Source organism: Sitophilus oryzae, unplaced genomic scaffold (genome assembly GCF_002938485.1).
Source record: "Sitophilus oryzae breed Bouriz unplaced genomic scaffold, Soryzae_2.0 scaffold_815_pilon_pilon, whole genome shotgun sequence".
Taxonomy (NCBI): Eukaryota; Metazoa; Arthropoda; class Insecta; order Coleoptera; family Curculionidae; genus Sitophilus; species Sitophilus oryzae.
This window is the reverse complement of record NW_022147434.1, coordinates 4,143,894-4,159,481: the sequence shown is the minus strand read 5'-3', so window position 1 is coordinate 4,159,481 and position 15,588 is coordinate 4,143,894. Positions and strand designations below refer to the sequence as shown.

Genomic DNA, 15,588 nt, shown 5'->3' with positions numbered 1-15,588 from the left:
TGTCATCATTGACATCCATATCCAATAAACAATAATTATTTTTTTGGCATATATTAAGGAAGTCTTCAAACCGATTCTCTAGAGTACCAGTTAAAATGTCTAAAGTACCATAAAAGACTGATATCTTGAAATTATCTTTAGAATTTTGATGTAGGTAATCATTCTGGATTTTATCATGAATTTTTTTTATTTTTCTTTGTCTTTTTATGGAAAATCATGTTGACGTATTGCATTTATTTGCCAAAATAGTAGCCTGTTTTTTAAAATTTTCAAAATATTTTTCACTTTCTAATGATTTGAGATCTTTAGTTAGCGCATTAATCATATGAGCAGCTGTACATAAGTTGATATTAACCTTTTGCAAGTAATTGGACAATATATTAATTTTATTTATCACTTCATTATAATCGATTATATTTCGGTCGGTGATTCCCTGAATTTATTTCCATCGCGACTGATTTCGCCTTCTTCTTTGGCGGCGCCGGCGCAACGTTATGTCTAGCCATTGTATTTTTATTTATCGACAATGATCTAGCGGTGCGTAGTTTCAAACCCATATGAAAACTTTCGTACGCGTACGCCTATTTCATTAGAGATTTAAATTATTAAATATAAGTAAACATTAAAAAACAAAAATAAAATGTGAGAAATATATACGTCATTTTTTTATCTTGAAGCTAAGGGCACCCTTTGTTTTTGTGTTAAATTTAGTTTTTCAATTTTTTTTTCAAAGGGCGCCAGAGGCGCTAAGCGCATAGGGGCGGAGGCCCCTTATACGACACGCCACTGTCTCTATTATTATTATAACTTATATTATAACTATACCTAAAAATTAGCGTGGAATAGCCAATAACCAACATTTTACGTCGAATAAATTAGTTGATTGTTTTGATTACCTAATTTAAACCGGCCGACTATGTAATAAAGTTAAATATTGCATTTTTACCCCTTTTATGAAAATAAGTATTTTAGAAAGCACGTAACAAGGAAAATAAAATAATATACAAAATATCGTATTTAAAAAAAAACATATAAGTTTTAGTCATATGTAAAAAAGACAGCTTCCAACGAAGAACTAGTTACGTCACTGCATTCTACGTGAAAAACTGTATGGGACACAGTTTTCACCTTTTCGATAAGTTATAATATAACCGAGATACAAAGGGGATCGAAAAATGCAATCATTTCAGATTCGCCCTGTATTTTAGGAAGTAGAAAGTTAGAAAGTAAAAGTTTGGTAACATCGTAATGTGTAATGGTAAAAAAGTAGCACAGTGATGTGAAAACCGCATCTTTGTATCTCGACTCACAAACGAGAAACCCTGCAAACACACGAAAATCAGATACCCTGTACAGACGTACTGCCAAATCAAGAAATCAACTACGAATGAAATCCAAGATCGATTTATATATTTTATATATTTTAATATTTTTTTGTGTTCGTGATAATTCCTTTGCTACTTCGTCCAAAAACCGACAGTACGGAGAAGGAGCGTTTTGAGGAAGTAAACGGACGAAGGAGCGTTTTGACGAAGGAACGAAGAAACACACAGTCGCATAAAATCGATAATTTCCTATAGCAAATATAGGATTTGTGGACGAAGGGACGCGACGAAGGAACGAAGTGAAGTAGCGAAGTGTGAGTATAGGGCTTTATTCACGATCATGTTTTTGTCAATTTTACACGTTTATTTTTTATCTCAAAAACTATTGAAGATAAGTATAGGTTAGTATAATAGAAAAATTATGAGGTGTGAAAGTAGTTTCCAAAAATGCAATAATATACTGGGTGTTCCGTTTAAAATAAGAAAGATGCTACCACTTTTCAAATGATGCGGCAACATTGTAATGCTGAAAATATTTTAGAATGATGGAGCAGGTGCCTTTATGTATCACCTCTTCTCCATAAACGTCTAACAGACCATCGCCGTGAATCACCCTATATTCGTACATTGAAGTAGTGATGGGCAAAACTGTTATTTTTAGATAACAGTTGAAACTGTTATAGTTATTTATAAAAAACAGCTTAAAATAACAGCTTAAAAATAACAGGTTTCTTTATTTTATTGCTAAATATCTGAAAGAATATGAGGCGGTCACCGCCAGGCGTATTAACGCAGTTGCAACAATGACGTGCTCGGGGTAGTATTTCCAGGGTGTCATAACATTTCTAAATATCGATTGTTATCTAAAATACCTCTCTAAAAACGGGGGTTGTTTACAAATAAGCGCTGTTTACAAATTGCGATATAAAAAAGCCAAAATGCCGCCACTCGTCTATATCTATAAATTCCGATCTACCTACGCCCTACCCCTCGATCCGCGTAGATTCTGAATTGCGTAGCAGTGTACAGGGTGCATCTCACTCGACGGGCGAGAAGCTCTTCGTTATGATTTTACCATTTGCGGTCAAAAAATAGCAATATAAGAAAATGTGTAGTATATTCTTCATAAGTAAACCAACTACACACTAGAGTTCGAATTAATTTTACACTTAAACTAGCATGTACAGTTTGACAAATATAGGAAGAGACTTGGGGATAGCACCGGTCGCGCACACGATAGAGAGAGAACGCATTCGGCGGAAGAGAGATGCAGTTACGCTACGAAAAATCTGATTGAAGCAAATTTGTGGGATGTCCACTGCGCATCGGGGGGCGTCTCTTATTTTATATTTCTCACGTCTCTAGCTATACTTGTTAAGTTGTACCCGCGACTTCGTTCGCATCGAATTATTAATTTGTAATGGTGATGATAAAGCAAAGCAAGAATTTCCATTAACATACAAACTGGATAAAATTTTCTCACATTTGCCAAAAATATGCTTTAAACGTCGAGCAGTTTAAGCAGAATCGTGGTTAATCAATTACTCAACTTTTTGGAACACCCTGTATTATTTTTTAAAAAATTTCAAAATATGTAAAAAAACAAAATAAATTATGCGTGTCCAATCGTTTTCCCGAAAGACTAACCGTTTTTTAAATAATAAATATTGTAATATTTGAGGGGCGTTTTCACCCTCTTGGAATTTGAGATTCGAGAAACCCCTCCTTATCGCACCTCTACACCCCACAGTCAATCCGTTTACCAAAAATCAGCTTTAAACGTCAAGCAGTTTAAGCAGAATAGTGATTACTCAGTGGTCATATTTTATGAAACACCCTGTATATATTTTGTAAAAATCTCAAAATATGTAAAACAACAAAATAAAATATACGTGTTTAAGAGTTTTTTCGAAAAACTCACCAGTTTTTAAATAAAAAATATTCTAATATTTGAGGGTGGTTTCACCCCCTTAGAATTTGAGTTTCGAAAAATCCCTTCTTATCGCACCTCTACACCCTAAAGTCAATCCGTTTTCCAAAAATCAGCTTTTTACGTCAAGGGCTTTAAGCAGGATCGTGATTAATCAATGACCAGATTTTTCAAAACACCCTGTATACATTTTTAAAAAATCTTAAAATATTATTCTGAAAATTTTTCAGAATAAATAAATACTTAAATATTGAAACTTAATAACAAAGTATTGAAACATACAGCGCCATAATATCTCGACCTCCGCCCGTTATGCTCGTAACAGGTTGAAAAACAATATGTATCTAAAACAACTGATGCGTTATTCTCCAACCTGTTTCAAACCTCCGATTATCTCGAACGCCGTTCTGTTATGCTCGTAACAGGTAAAAAAACAACATAGCTAAAACAACTGATGCGTTATTCTCCAACCCGTTGCGAGCCTCCATCGACAATCGACCGATGCAGCAGCGCTCCTTTCCCACTCCTGTTATCTCGACAGCCAGGCGTTATGCCCGCAACTGTTTCAAAAAAGCTGCTTCTTTTATATCCTATTATTTTTAAGCTGTTGTCAGCCCAACACGACGCGCCGCGCCGTAGCGCATACCCCACTCCGTTGTCCGTTGTATCTCGCCGCCTGTATCGATGGTTGTCGAAATAATAGGTTTTCCATCCATACTAGTTGTTTTTGGGAATTGCTTCGAGCAGCATCGAATTTCGTGGCGGTGCAGAGCGCCGACTTCGTTTCACGAACACTCGATCTCTGCGTGTCGTTATTTTATATCTGTTATTTTTTAAAAGCAGTAACGGTTGCGTTATGTTATTTCTAAATAATTGTTATAAAATAACAGATAGTTAAATAACAACCCATCACTACATTGAAGGCGGAAGTGACATCAGTGAAACTCACTTTTTGTCAATTTTGTTTGATTTTTCTCCTGACAATTTTTAATTAATACGAATTTAAATTACGCGAATCGTGTCTTTCTGAGTTGAATATTATTTCTTGTTTATTACAAATGGTTTTATGCAAAGTGTATAAATCTGGTGTATAAATGCATAGTATACTATCCTGGACACTTCATCTGCGTGATTACTGTATTTTAATGCATGCGACAGACAAAAGCTTCAGTAACAGACAGACATAAATCTAAATGACCGGTTGAAAGACAGAATAAAAGGCGGCATAAAGTGTTGCCGGTTTTTACGTGTGTAGGAAAATGTGTGTAGAAAAAAGTAAACTATTTTAAAAACTTTCATGTATACTACTGAACTGAAGATAATATAATCTATTACAGCTGTAGTAATTGGTAGTAAAATGAGTAACTAATTGCAAAAAATAAAGTTCCAACCCTAGATGCAACATTTTTTGTAAATGCCACTTGTGCATGGTGGTTTGAAATTTTCATGCAAAATCCGGCAATAGTGCATAGGAGAAATGTATCAACCCAATTTTTATTCCTTTTCAACAGATTTGATTTTCGTCTTACACATTAAAATTCAGTTTCGATGACCAGATCGGTATACGTCTTGTATACCATCCTGGACACTTCATATGCATGGTCTGTACTTTAATGCATGCGACAGAGATAAATATAAATGACCGGTTGACAGACAGAGAGACAAAATAAATAGCGGCATACAGTGTTGTCGGTTTTTACGTGTGTAGGAAAATGTGTGCAGAAAAAATAACCTATTTTAAAAAATTTCATGTATACTACTGAAATAATATATCTAACATACCGGATACGTCTCGAAAGTGGCTCACCCCTATAAGTTTTTTATTTTTTCAGATAAAAAAACGAGATTTAAATTGTTTTTGGTCACTTCCTGTTTCACCGGAAATGACTACAACTTTTGATTTTTAAATCGCATTCTTGATATTGTTACGGATTCCGTGGGTCCACTATTTAAACTCACGATAAAATACTTAACGAATTTATTTGTCTCACTCTGTACACACAACTTATACTATTTACAACACAATTTATGCAACTACTATCTAACGGTATTTCGCGGTATTATCAAACTTCAGACTATCTTCAGACTGGTCCAACTGTCAAAGCGCGGGCCTTATATACCCCCTGGCGATGGTTTCTGGAATTTTCTAAAGAATTCTGTAATTTTCTTTTACTTTCTGTCGAATTCGCCAGGTTCCTCAATGCACGTTGCGGTTATGTAGCAGTAATGCAGTTATGCAACCAGCAATACACCTTGACCTTAACATTGCTCCCTTCTCAAATTTGATCGTCCCGATCAAGGTTTCCTGTCTGGTATCTCTTCAATCGATCCAGATGAACGACTTTCATCTTACTTCTAGGGCTGCGTTGAATCCGGTACACAACATCATTTATCCTCTTGATGACTGTATAAGGACCTTCCCATGCTGGTGTTAACTTTGGGGATCTTCTTTTCTTGCGCTGTGGGTTATACAACCATACCCTATCGTTATAGTACTTAAGTATTTTGTTTACGTGTACTAGTCGGTTGATCACAACGGCCTGTATAGATAGGTAACTTAGTAACTTACAGATATTTTAATTGTCCTCTTTCGATTTGAAGACAAACACAGCACGTTTTATTCAATTGTTTTTTCACGAGAGAAACACTGCCTCTCTAAAAAGGCCGAATAAGCAATATTGCAGAGCAATTAATTTTGTAATTTTTCTTGCAAATAACTACTAATTTTATAAAACAGTAATTTCATAATCATTTTAAATTGGTTTTGAAGTAACTATTTTATCAAAACTATTCCTTTTCGGAAAGAGCGAGCGGTGCGCGGGCGACGGGAAAAGGGCGGGGCTTGGACTTCGATGCCAGTTTGTCACGTTTTAACAATGAAGCCGCAGACAAAAAATACGCAAATACACGGAGCGCGTGAACTCATTGATTTAATAAAATGTTAGTTATCGTTTTTATGGACAATTTTGGGATTTCGACTTTTATTTTTTCCTACACAAATATGATCAGTATTCGATACTGAGTACACCAATTTTTATTTATACTATTAAAAATTAGTGGTAAATTATGTACTTTAAAATTGATACCGTTTTGTGAAAACGTCTGTATTTGTCTCAGCGGTTTATTAGTTGGTCCCTTTACAAGCCGTAATTCTATTTCCGCGTGCTGACAAAGGCTGCGGTGTGATACCTATATCATTCAGAAAAAACTTGGTTACTAAAACATTTTTTTTTTACAGGTAAGGTAACTGACACGAAACATGGCTACAGCAAAGAAAAAATGTCGACAATATAGTATCGATTATTTGAAATATGGTTTTGTTCCATCAGAGGCAGACAAACAATTGCCCATGTGCCTATTATGCAACAAAGTTTTGAGCAATGACTCTATGAAACCATCAAAGCTCGAAGATCATCTAAAAAGGTGTCATACTGATAAAATAGGTAAAGATTTAAAATATTTTCAAACATTGAAAGAAAAATATGGAAAGAGACCCACCATGCACAGTATGTTCGCTTCAACATCTCAAAGTAACGATGATGGCTTGCGGGCATCTTACAATATCTCATTACTTATAGCAAAATCTGGAAAACCGCACACTATCGGAGAACAATTAATTTTACCCGCTGTTGAAGAGGTTTTAAAAACTGTTTTGCACAAATCTCCATTTGACGTACTAAAAAGAATTCCATTAAGTAACAATACTGTACAAAGACGCATTGATGAAATGAGCTCTGATATCGAAAGCTTTTTGTGCAATCATCTGCAAAAAACTCATTTTTCTATACAACTGGACGAGTCAACGTTACCCAGTAATGAAGCATTACTATTGGCATATGTCCGATTTATTGTTGAGGAAGAAATTCACGAAGAATTGCTATTTGCCAGAACTTTGGAGACTGACACTAAAGGCGAATCAATATTTAATGTCCTGAGTAATTTTTTTACGGAAAAATCGATCCCATTTACAAACATTATTTCAGTGGCAACAGACGGAGCTCCTGCAATGGTCGGGCGATATCGTGGGTTTATAAGTCATCTCAAAAGAATTATACCAGGACTTACAGCTATTCATTGCGTAATCCACCGACAACATCTTGTGGCAAAACATTTAAGTGACAGGTTGAACCAATCTCTTCATTTTGTAATAAAAGCTGTCAACAAAATCAGAAGCAATGCATTGAATACGCGTTTATTTGCTCAATTGTGCGACGAAAATGATGAAGACTTCCAACGACTGCTCTTACATACTGAAGTACGCTGGTTGTCGAAAGGTGCATGCTTAACGAGATTTTACTCTGTTTTCGATTCCATATTAGAGTTCTTAGAAAGTAGAGATCCAGATTTAAAAGAAAACTTGATCAAATTCAAAGCAGACATTGCGTATTTGACAGATTTGTTTAAAAAATTTAATGATATTAACTTGCAGTTACAAGGGGACAGCCTGAATTTAATAAAAACAAAGGGGATAATTTCGGCTTTTCTTGGGAAATTGAAATTTATGAAGCAAAACATTAGTCGGCGCGAATTCTCTCAATTTCCAAACTTGTCGCAGGTAGAATGTATTGATGAGGATATCCATACCTACAGTCAACATTTAAGTGCTCTGCATGATGACTTCAAAACCAGGTTTGAAGATATACTGACGATGGATATACCACCATGGATCATAAATCCATTTGATGAAACGGAAGTGGCCAATGTTGTATTACAAGAGGAGCTGCTCGAGCTAAGCACTAATGAGGAGCTGAAGGTGAAATTTAGAAAAGGCTACCCAACATTTTGGCTGCAAGCAGAAATACCCGAAAAATATCCTGGACTGTGGGAAATCGCAAGGAAATTTTTAATAGCTTTTCCCTCGTCATACCTTGTCGAAAGGAGTTTTAGTGCCGTTAAAACCTCTTAACAAAAAAAAAAGGAGCAAATTAAACATCACAGAGCGGGGGGATTTGCGGTTATTGCTCACAAAAATAAAGCCAAACATTGATCGTTTGCTGACACTCCATCAGATACATCCTTCCCATTAATTAAAATTATGACCTGAACCTATATTACCTTAATATTTTTTCTTGTAATTCTATTCTTTTAATAAATAAAGTGATATAAAATGTACCATTTTTCGTTTTTATTTTACATATCGGAATATAGGGACAGAACTCAGAAGTGACACAATTTTTATTTTTTGGCGACTTTAAGAATGTGGTAGAAATGTAGCAGCAGGGGGTCCACCGAAACCAGTAAAATTTTGAAAGTGGTCCACGAGAAAAATAAGTTTGGGAACTACTGCTCTAAGGGAATTCCAAATCTACTGAAGACATTATTGACCAATACTTCAGCTACAGTCGATGCTTCTTGGTTTGGTATGGCAAAAACTTCTGGCCATTTACTGAAATAATCCATCGCCACTAAAACGTACTTGTTGCCCTTGTGCATTTCAGGGAATTGGCCTGCAATGTCAACAGCGATTCTTTCGAATGGCAGTCCAACGTTATATTGTTTCATTTTTCCCCTAGATCGTCCTTGTCTAGCTGCGCAAATCTTACAACGTTGACACCATTTCTTAACATCTTCGCAATAATCCACCCAGTAAAAACGATCTCTCAGCTTGCTCAAGGTCTTGTTTACTCCAAGATGGGCTCCAGTTTTACCACCGTGAATTTCTTCCAATACCTGGGTAACTTTCTTCCTTGGTACCAGTAACTGAGTTGTTACTGTCCTGCCATCCGCACTTTGCCACGTGCGCTTTAACAATCCATTCTCAATAACCAGTGAATTCCACTGAGCCCAGAGAGCTTTGAAAACGAGCCCTCTGTCCGCAATATCCTGCCACGGTGGTCTCTCGCCGTTACCTTCCTTGAGCCGTAGTATTGCTCCGATGTCTGGATCTTCCATTTGGTCTTTCCTCAATTGTGTCGTCAGTTCTTAGTTTAAAATTCCTTATTCTGATAGTGCTTTCGCGATGTTTCATTTTCTTGTCCAAGGTAGCTCGTCGTCGATCTGGCTCGTTGTCGATAATTTGTACCCGTCCTACACGGCACCCAGAGGTTTTCTCTAGTTTCCCGAACACAGTCTTCTTGGTATCACCAGGTATCATCACAACTTCCGATGATCTTGCTTCCATATTTCCTGGTCGCTTCTCTTTAGATACAGAAAATTCCTCATTTCCGATTTTCAGGATGTTTCTATGGTGATCGAACGAAAAACCATGTTGACTGATCACATCCATACCCATGATAAAATCATCTTCAATGTCTGCCACTAAAACGCTATGCCGAAACTTCAAATTCCCTAACTCCAGTTCCATGAAAGCCTCTCCCCGTACAACGGCCATTTCCCCCGTAACTGTACGTAAATACACTCTTCTTCTAAGAGGCATCATCTTCAATCCTTGCACTGAGTTAGTCCGCACCAACGATACCATAGATATCCACAGTCATTCGAATTCTTCTACCATTGACCTTCCCGTTGATCACCAAACTGTCAGCGGTTTTTCCTAGACTTCTAATGGAAAACATCCTAGGGTCTCTGTTTTCTTCAGCCAATACTCGCCCGTTGGTATTAATTTCCTGGTGCCTATGTTCTCTGAAGGGTAAACGGAATCGCATTTCAACGCGGCAATCCCGTTTGTTTTTGCCACATCTATAGCAACTTATGTCCTGGGATCTTCCGATATGCCGATGTTCTATTAATGATGAACGGAATGGCATTTGGATGCGACAATCCCGTTGGATATGGCCATTCCTGCCACATCTATAGCACCTAACATCCTGGGATCTTCTCTGGTTCTCTGCCTGGGTGTTGTTGACTCTCTTGTTCATTAGTAACTCACATAGTTTATCGAATTTCTTATACATCTCCTCCAACCCTCTGTGAGTACTTTCGGGATGTTCCTCGACCGTTACCGATCTTATCTCCGGTCTAGGGATGGCGCTAAAAGCAGCTTCGATTTCCAGCGCCCTGACCAGTGCTTCGCTGCTTGTAGAAAATCGAGATATTTGCAGCACCCTCTGTAACTCGTTGTCCTTTAATCCACTGATAAAGCACTGAGCAGCGAGTTCCTCCCTAAATCCTTCCGGTGCTTCTGGGTATGCTAGATGTACCAGCCGACGTAAATCTGCTTCGAATTTCTGCAGACTCTCTCCGGACCTCTGCAGGCGTGTCTTGATCTGGGCCTGGTAAAGTTGACGTCGATGTTGGTCGCCATATCGTCTGTCCAGTGCAGCGACCAACATTTGGTATTCCTGCTGTTGGGCTGCAGGAATAGTTTGCAGCAGTTCCAGAGCAGGGCCACGCAGCGCGATGACAAGTGCCGCTGCTTTTTCCTGGTCGGTCCATCCGTTGGCAGCGGCGCGGCGGCTGCTTCAAACTGGCGGTGGTACATCGTCCAGGTCGTTTGTCCATCGTAGGTCGGGGCCTTAAGGTTCGCAGTTCCAGGAGCGCCAGGTGTCCTTACTTGTACCTTGGTCTTCTGTAGGTCCATCTCTAATTTTTCCATTTTCTGCTGAAGGCGTTCCTCCAGATCTTCTACGGCTTCTTGAAGGTGGATTTCTTGCCTTTTTTCTAGTTCTTCAAAGTTCTTCTTAAGACGGTTTTGATCTTCTTGTCTTTCTTTCTGGCGGTGCGTCTCTATATCTTCTAAAATATCCCTCCATTCATTCTTCTGACGGATTTCTAAACTGCCTAAAATTTTCTCAAGCCGGTCCTGTTCCTCTTGTTTATCTTGTTGTCGTTGAACTTTCAAATCTTCGAAAATGTTCTCAAGCCGTTCCTGTTCTTGTTGACGTCGTAGTTTTTCCTCTTCCTTTTCTCTTTCTAATCGGGCTCGCTCTTCTTCTCGTTCTTTACGGAGTCTTTCTTGTTCTTCTGCTTTTTCTTTTCGCAGCCTCTCTTGTTCTTCTGCCTTTTCTCGTCTCATATTCTCCATAAAATCGCCCAATAATTTGCTTACTTCCTCCATTTTCTTCGCTTGCTCCCTTGTACTAACCATAAAAATACTCTAATTCGGTCTAAAAATCTTCCAATCCACTTAATTTCTTCTTAAAATCCTCTTGAATCGCACTCACTATTTAAACTCACGATAAAATACTTCACGAATTTATTTGTCTCACTCTGTACACACAACTTATACTATTTACAACACAATTTATGCAACTACTATTATTCTAACGGTATTTCGCGGTATTATCAAACTTCAGACTATCTTCAGACTGGTCCAACTGTCAAAGCGCGGGCCTTATATACCCCCTGGCGATGGTTTCCGTAATTTTCTAAAGAATTCTGTAATTTTCTTTTACTTTCTGTCGAATTCGCCAGGTTCCTTAATGCACGTTGCGGTTATGTAGCAGTAATGCAGTTATGCAACCAGTAATACACCTTGACCTTAACAATATATTTCTCAAATACGTTTTAATTAAAACGTATTTGATATTTCTACTTTATTCGATAGAAAATGATACTCTGAATAGAATGACATAGCATATGTCAACTTTTGATATTTTTGCTTATAGTTTATTTGAAATTGTAACATGCAGTTCATGACTTGAAATATTCAGTGTGTGGTACCAAATTATTCGTAAAAAATGCTTTTTCCAAATATGCTAATAAGCCACCATGGTTCCATTTGAAAAAATTGAAATATGATTTAAAAAAAACGATTTGGGTATTTTTTAACTGGCCAGGACAAGACACGAAAAACATTAGATGATCAAACCTGTTTTTCCAAGGTTCCTTGATTAAAAATTAGTATTTTTAACACAGATTGAAATTGCACTCTAGATTGAAATTTAAAATACAATTTTTTTGTAAGCAAAAATGTTAAAAGTTGACATATGATATGTCATTATATTCAGAGTGTCATTTTCTATCGAATAAAGTAAAAATATACCGAAGGTGCCATTTAAAAATCAAAAGTTGTAGTCATTTCCGGTGCAACAGGAAGTGACCAAAAATAATTGAATACGTCAATCAATCCTAATTTATGTCATATATTAACATACCAAATCTCGTTTTTTTATCTGAAAAAATAAAAAAGTTATAGGGGTGAGCCACTTTTGAGACGCACCCGGTATACTGAAAATAATGAAAATAATATATCTAAGCTAAGTATAGTCTATCACAGCTGTAGTAAAATGAGTAACTAATTGTGAACCATAGAAGTTCCAACCCTAGATGCAACATTTTTCGTAAACGCCTACCTACTTGTGCGGTTTGAAATTTTGATGCAAAATCCGGCAATACCGCATAGAAGAAATGCATGAACCCAACTTTTATCTCTTTTTAATACGTTTGATTTTTTATTAAGCTGTCTACATCACCGTCTTACACCGTTAAAATCCAGTACCACGCAGTTACGAGTTACGATGATTAGATCGGTATATACAGGGTGGCCCATTAGTAGGGTTCCCAACCGTCCCGGTTTGGCCGGGATTAACCCGGCCAAACCGGGCAAAACTTTTAATTAATTAAAAGCTTAAAAACAATTGTCCCGGAATCGCCGATACTCAAGTTGGGAACCCTACCCATTAGTGCGAGGAAGGAGGAAGCACAAAATTGTCGTTGTTGTCTAAGATATGAAAAAAAGGTTTATACAGATGTTGCATGGTTTATAAAGGGGCATATCCCACAAATACTTTGTTGTATACAGGAAGTATCATAAAAAAGTTAAAGCTTTAAGCTTTTTTTTAATTGCACCCTGCCTCCTTCCCATTTTTCTGTAGATAATTGGATTCAGCTTAAAATTCTGCATATAGTACACTATTTTTATTTAATGCAATCTGCGGTGTTGCTATTCTATTTCTTATTTACTAAAACTTTGGTTAAAAATATATCCGAAAAGTGGTAAAAAGCTGGAGTGAATATATAACTTTATTAATAGTTAGTTATATTGTTCTATGCGGAGTAATTTTTATGGCGTCATCAAAATCGGAATATTTAAAATGCTATATCTCATTTTTTTTTAAATACAACACCCTTTATATTATTTTCCTTTCAGATGCAGAATTAAAAGGTGACCATTTTTGTATTTAAAGTGTTCCTAAATTTTTAGACGTTTCGCAGATATTCGCTGTATGACATTACATAAAGAAATCCCGATTTTTCGGATAGCTGGGTCACCCTGTATATACTAATTAATTTAACAGATATAGAAAAAGGATCTGTTATCATTTTTTGTGCGCACGTTAAGCATAATTATTATGCACATTTTTTATTAATACTATTTTCCTGACAAGATAAATGTGATGGTAAGTAATATCCACGACCTATCGTTAAATTATTCATTCAGTAGATAATTTAAATATGTTAATCAATGGTGATGTTTTGGCTTATTATTGGTATATTTTAAATATTTTATTGAAACGCCAAAGGGCAAACTTAGACATGTTTGTACATTGTATCCCTGTGTAGTATGTAGAATATATCCTAGTGTAATATTTTTATAAAAAAATATACACTCCATGTACTGATATTTCATATTTTGATGGAAATATGGAATAAATAATTTAAGGTGAAATATAATAATCACCGCATTAAAAATTGGTAGGTATAACATATATCCTTGTACTTTGTACGGTTTTAAAACTAAAAATATTTCGTTTTAATGAATCTGGTTTTACTAGTTTCTAGTTTCATATTTCAAATAGTTAGCTATTTAGTAAATAGCCGAAGCATTAAACAAAAGTATTATTACTTCTCAAATAGGTACTTCCTAATGTCCTAATCGGTATTTTTCCAATAGTACGTACGACTACTATAACAAATTATATATAATATATTATTAAACCTATATATTAATTAACAAGGTTAATGAATCTTATTATGGAAAGCTATTTAATGAAATCGTTGAGGTTAGCAAATTATCGGTAATAGAAAACTAATGTTAATGTACCTATTATTTAACTTGTTTTACCAGAAATAGACGATTGTATATACAGGGTGAGTCTTAAGTAAGTGTAAATATTTTCACAGGGCTGGTAGATCTCGATAAAAAAAATATATTTTCTCTTTACTGTTTTTCAAATCTAAAAAGTCCAAATCTAAATCCAAAAATCCGAGTTTTATACTCTGAAAAGTAAAAAAAAAGATTTTTGCTTAAATTTTGAGAACCACTAATTTTCAGTTAAAAAACTAGGTAAGTAAAATAACTCAGCTATTTTGATCTTGATTTGAAAAACGCGAAAAGAAAATAATATGTGTCTTTTATCGAGATCTACCAGCCCTGAGAATATGTGCCCTTATTTAGGACTCACCCCGTATATTAAAGGCCACAAATTATGCCAAATAATATTAAACAATTATTGTATTAAATAATTACAATAATAGATATAATTTTACTATTGAAATAATTGCAAGACTATGTTAATTTAAAAATTATATATAAAAAATTCATATTTTTTCGAAGGTGGATATTCGCATAAATTTTGCGAATGCGAGTATTCATTATATCACTACTTACTATATTAATAATAATCGATATTTATTGAGTAATTTAAAATTAAACTAACAGTATTAATTAATTAATTAAATGAAAAGCTTATGAAACATACCTACAGATTTTGTTTCAAAAAAGTATACTAATTATTTTAAATCACAAACACCGACTAGTAAAAATACCAATGATAAATCTCTAACATTTTTAAAAAGAAAACAGAAAAGTAAGTGTGTTGATGTAAAATACAGGGTGTTCAATTTGAAATAATAAAGGAAAATAAAACATAGTTTTGACTCACCCTCTATATGTACACTGTTGTTCTTTAATGTAATTAAAAATATATTATTTCTTTTGCTGTTTTATAATTCAAAAGGTCAATTATGCAGTATTGCATGGCAGTATTGATATATGTACATATGAGATATGAAATTCATTATGTATGAAGAAAGCCTAAACATGATTATTTAAAAAAAAACTATTTAGTGTATAACACTACTCTTATTTTTAGAATGTGTATTTTATGACAAATGTACTGAGGAAACAATATACTTTAACATTTTATTTAAAAACCTTAAGATTTAAATTTAGGTTAAACACTGTAATTTACTTACCCTATAGTTTGAAGAAAATTATAGGCTACTAAATATAAATGTATTGCTTTAGAACCTTTATCACTTTGAGTAGAACTTGCCATTATATTTAAAAAAAAACTATTTGCTACTATAAAAGAAAACCGAAAAACTTATTTCACTACGTTTGCGTGTTATCTGTCTTGTTTGTTATACACAGAATATACTAATTGTTATAGTGATTGCGCGTACAAGTTAGCAGGGTTACCTTATGAAGTGCTTATGAACTAAGAAATTTAGCATTTCCATTACCGACACCTACCAGCGTACTGTTTT

The 15,588-nt window shown here is 35.3% G+C and overlaps 1 protein-coding gene across 1 annotated transcript in view; it reads right to left on the bottom strand.

Annotated features, from left to right (window-relative positions):
- Positions 1–15,585, bottom strand: part of LOC115889474 (very-long-chain (3R)-3-hydroxyacyl-CoA dehydratase hpo-8) — a 36,165-nt gene extending 20,580 nt beyond the window's left edge. The window contains exon 1 of the mRNA XM_030909467.1: positions 15,295–15,585. Within this exon, the coding sequence (XP_030765327.1) occupies positions 15,295–15,377 (83 nt within the window). The 5' untranslated portion in view covers positions 15,378–15,585. The remainder of the gene's footprint in view (positions 1–15,294) is intronic.
- Between the last annotated feature and the right edge of the window lie 3 nt (positions 15,586–15,588).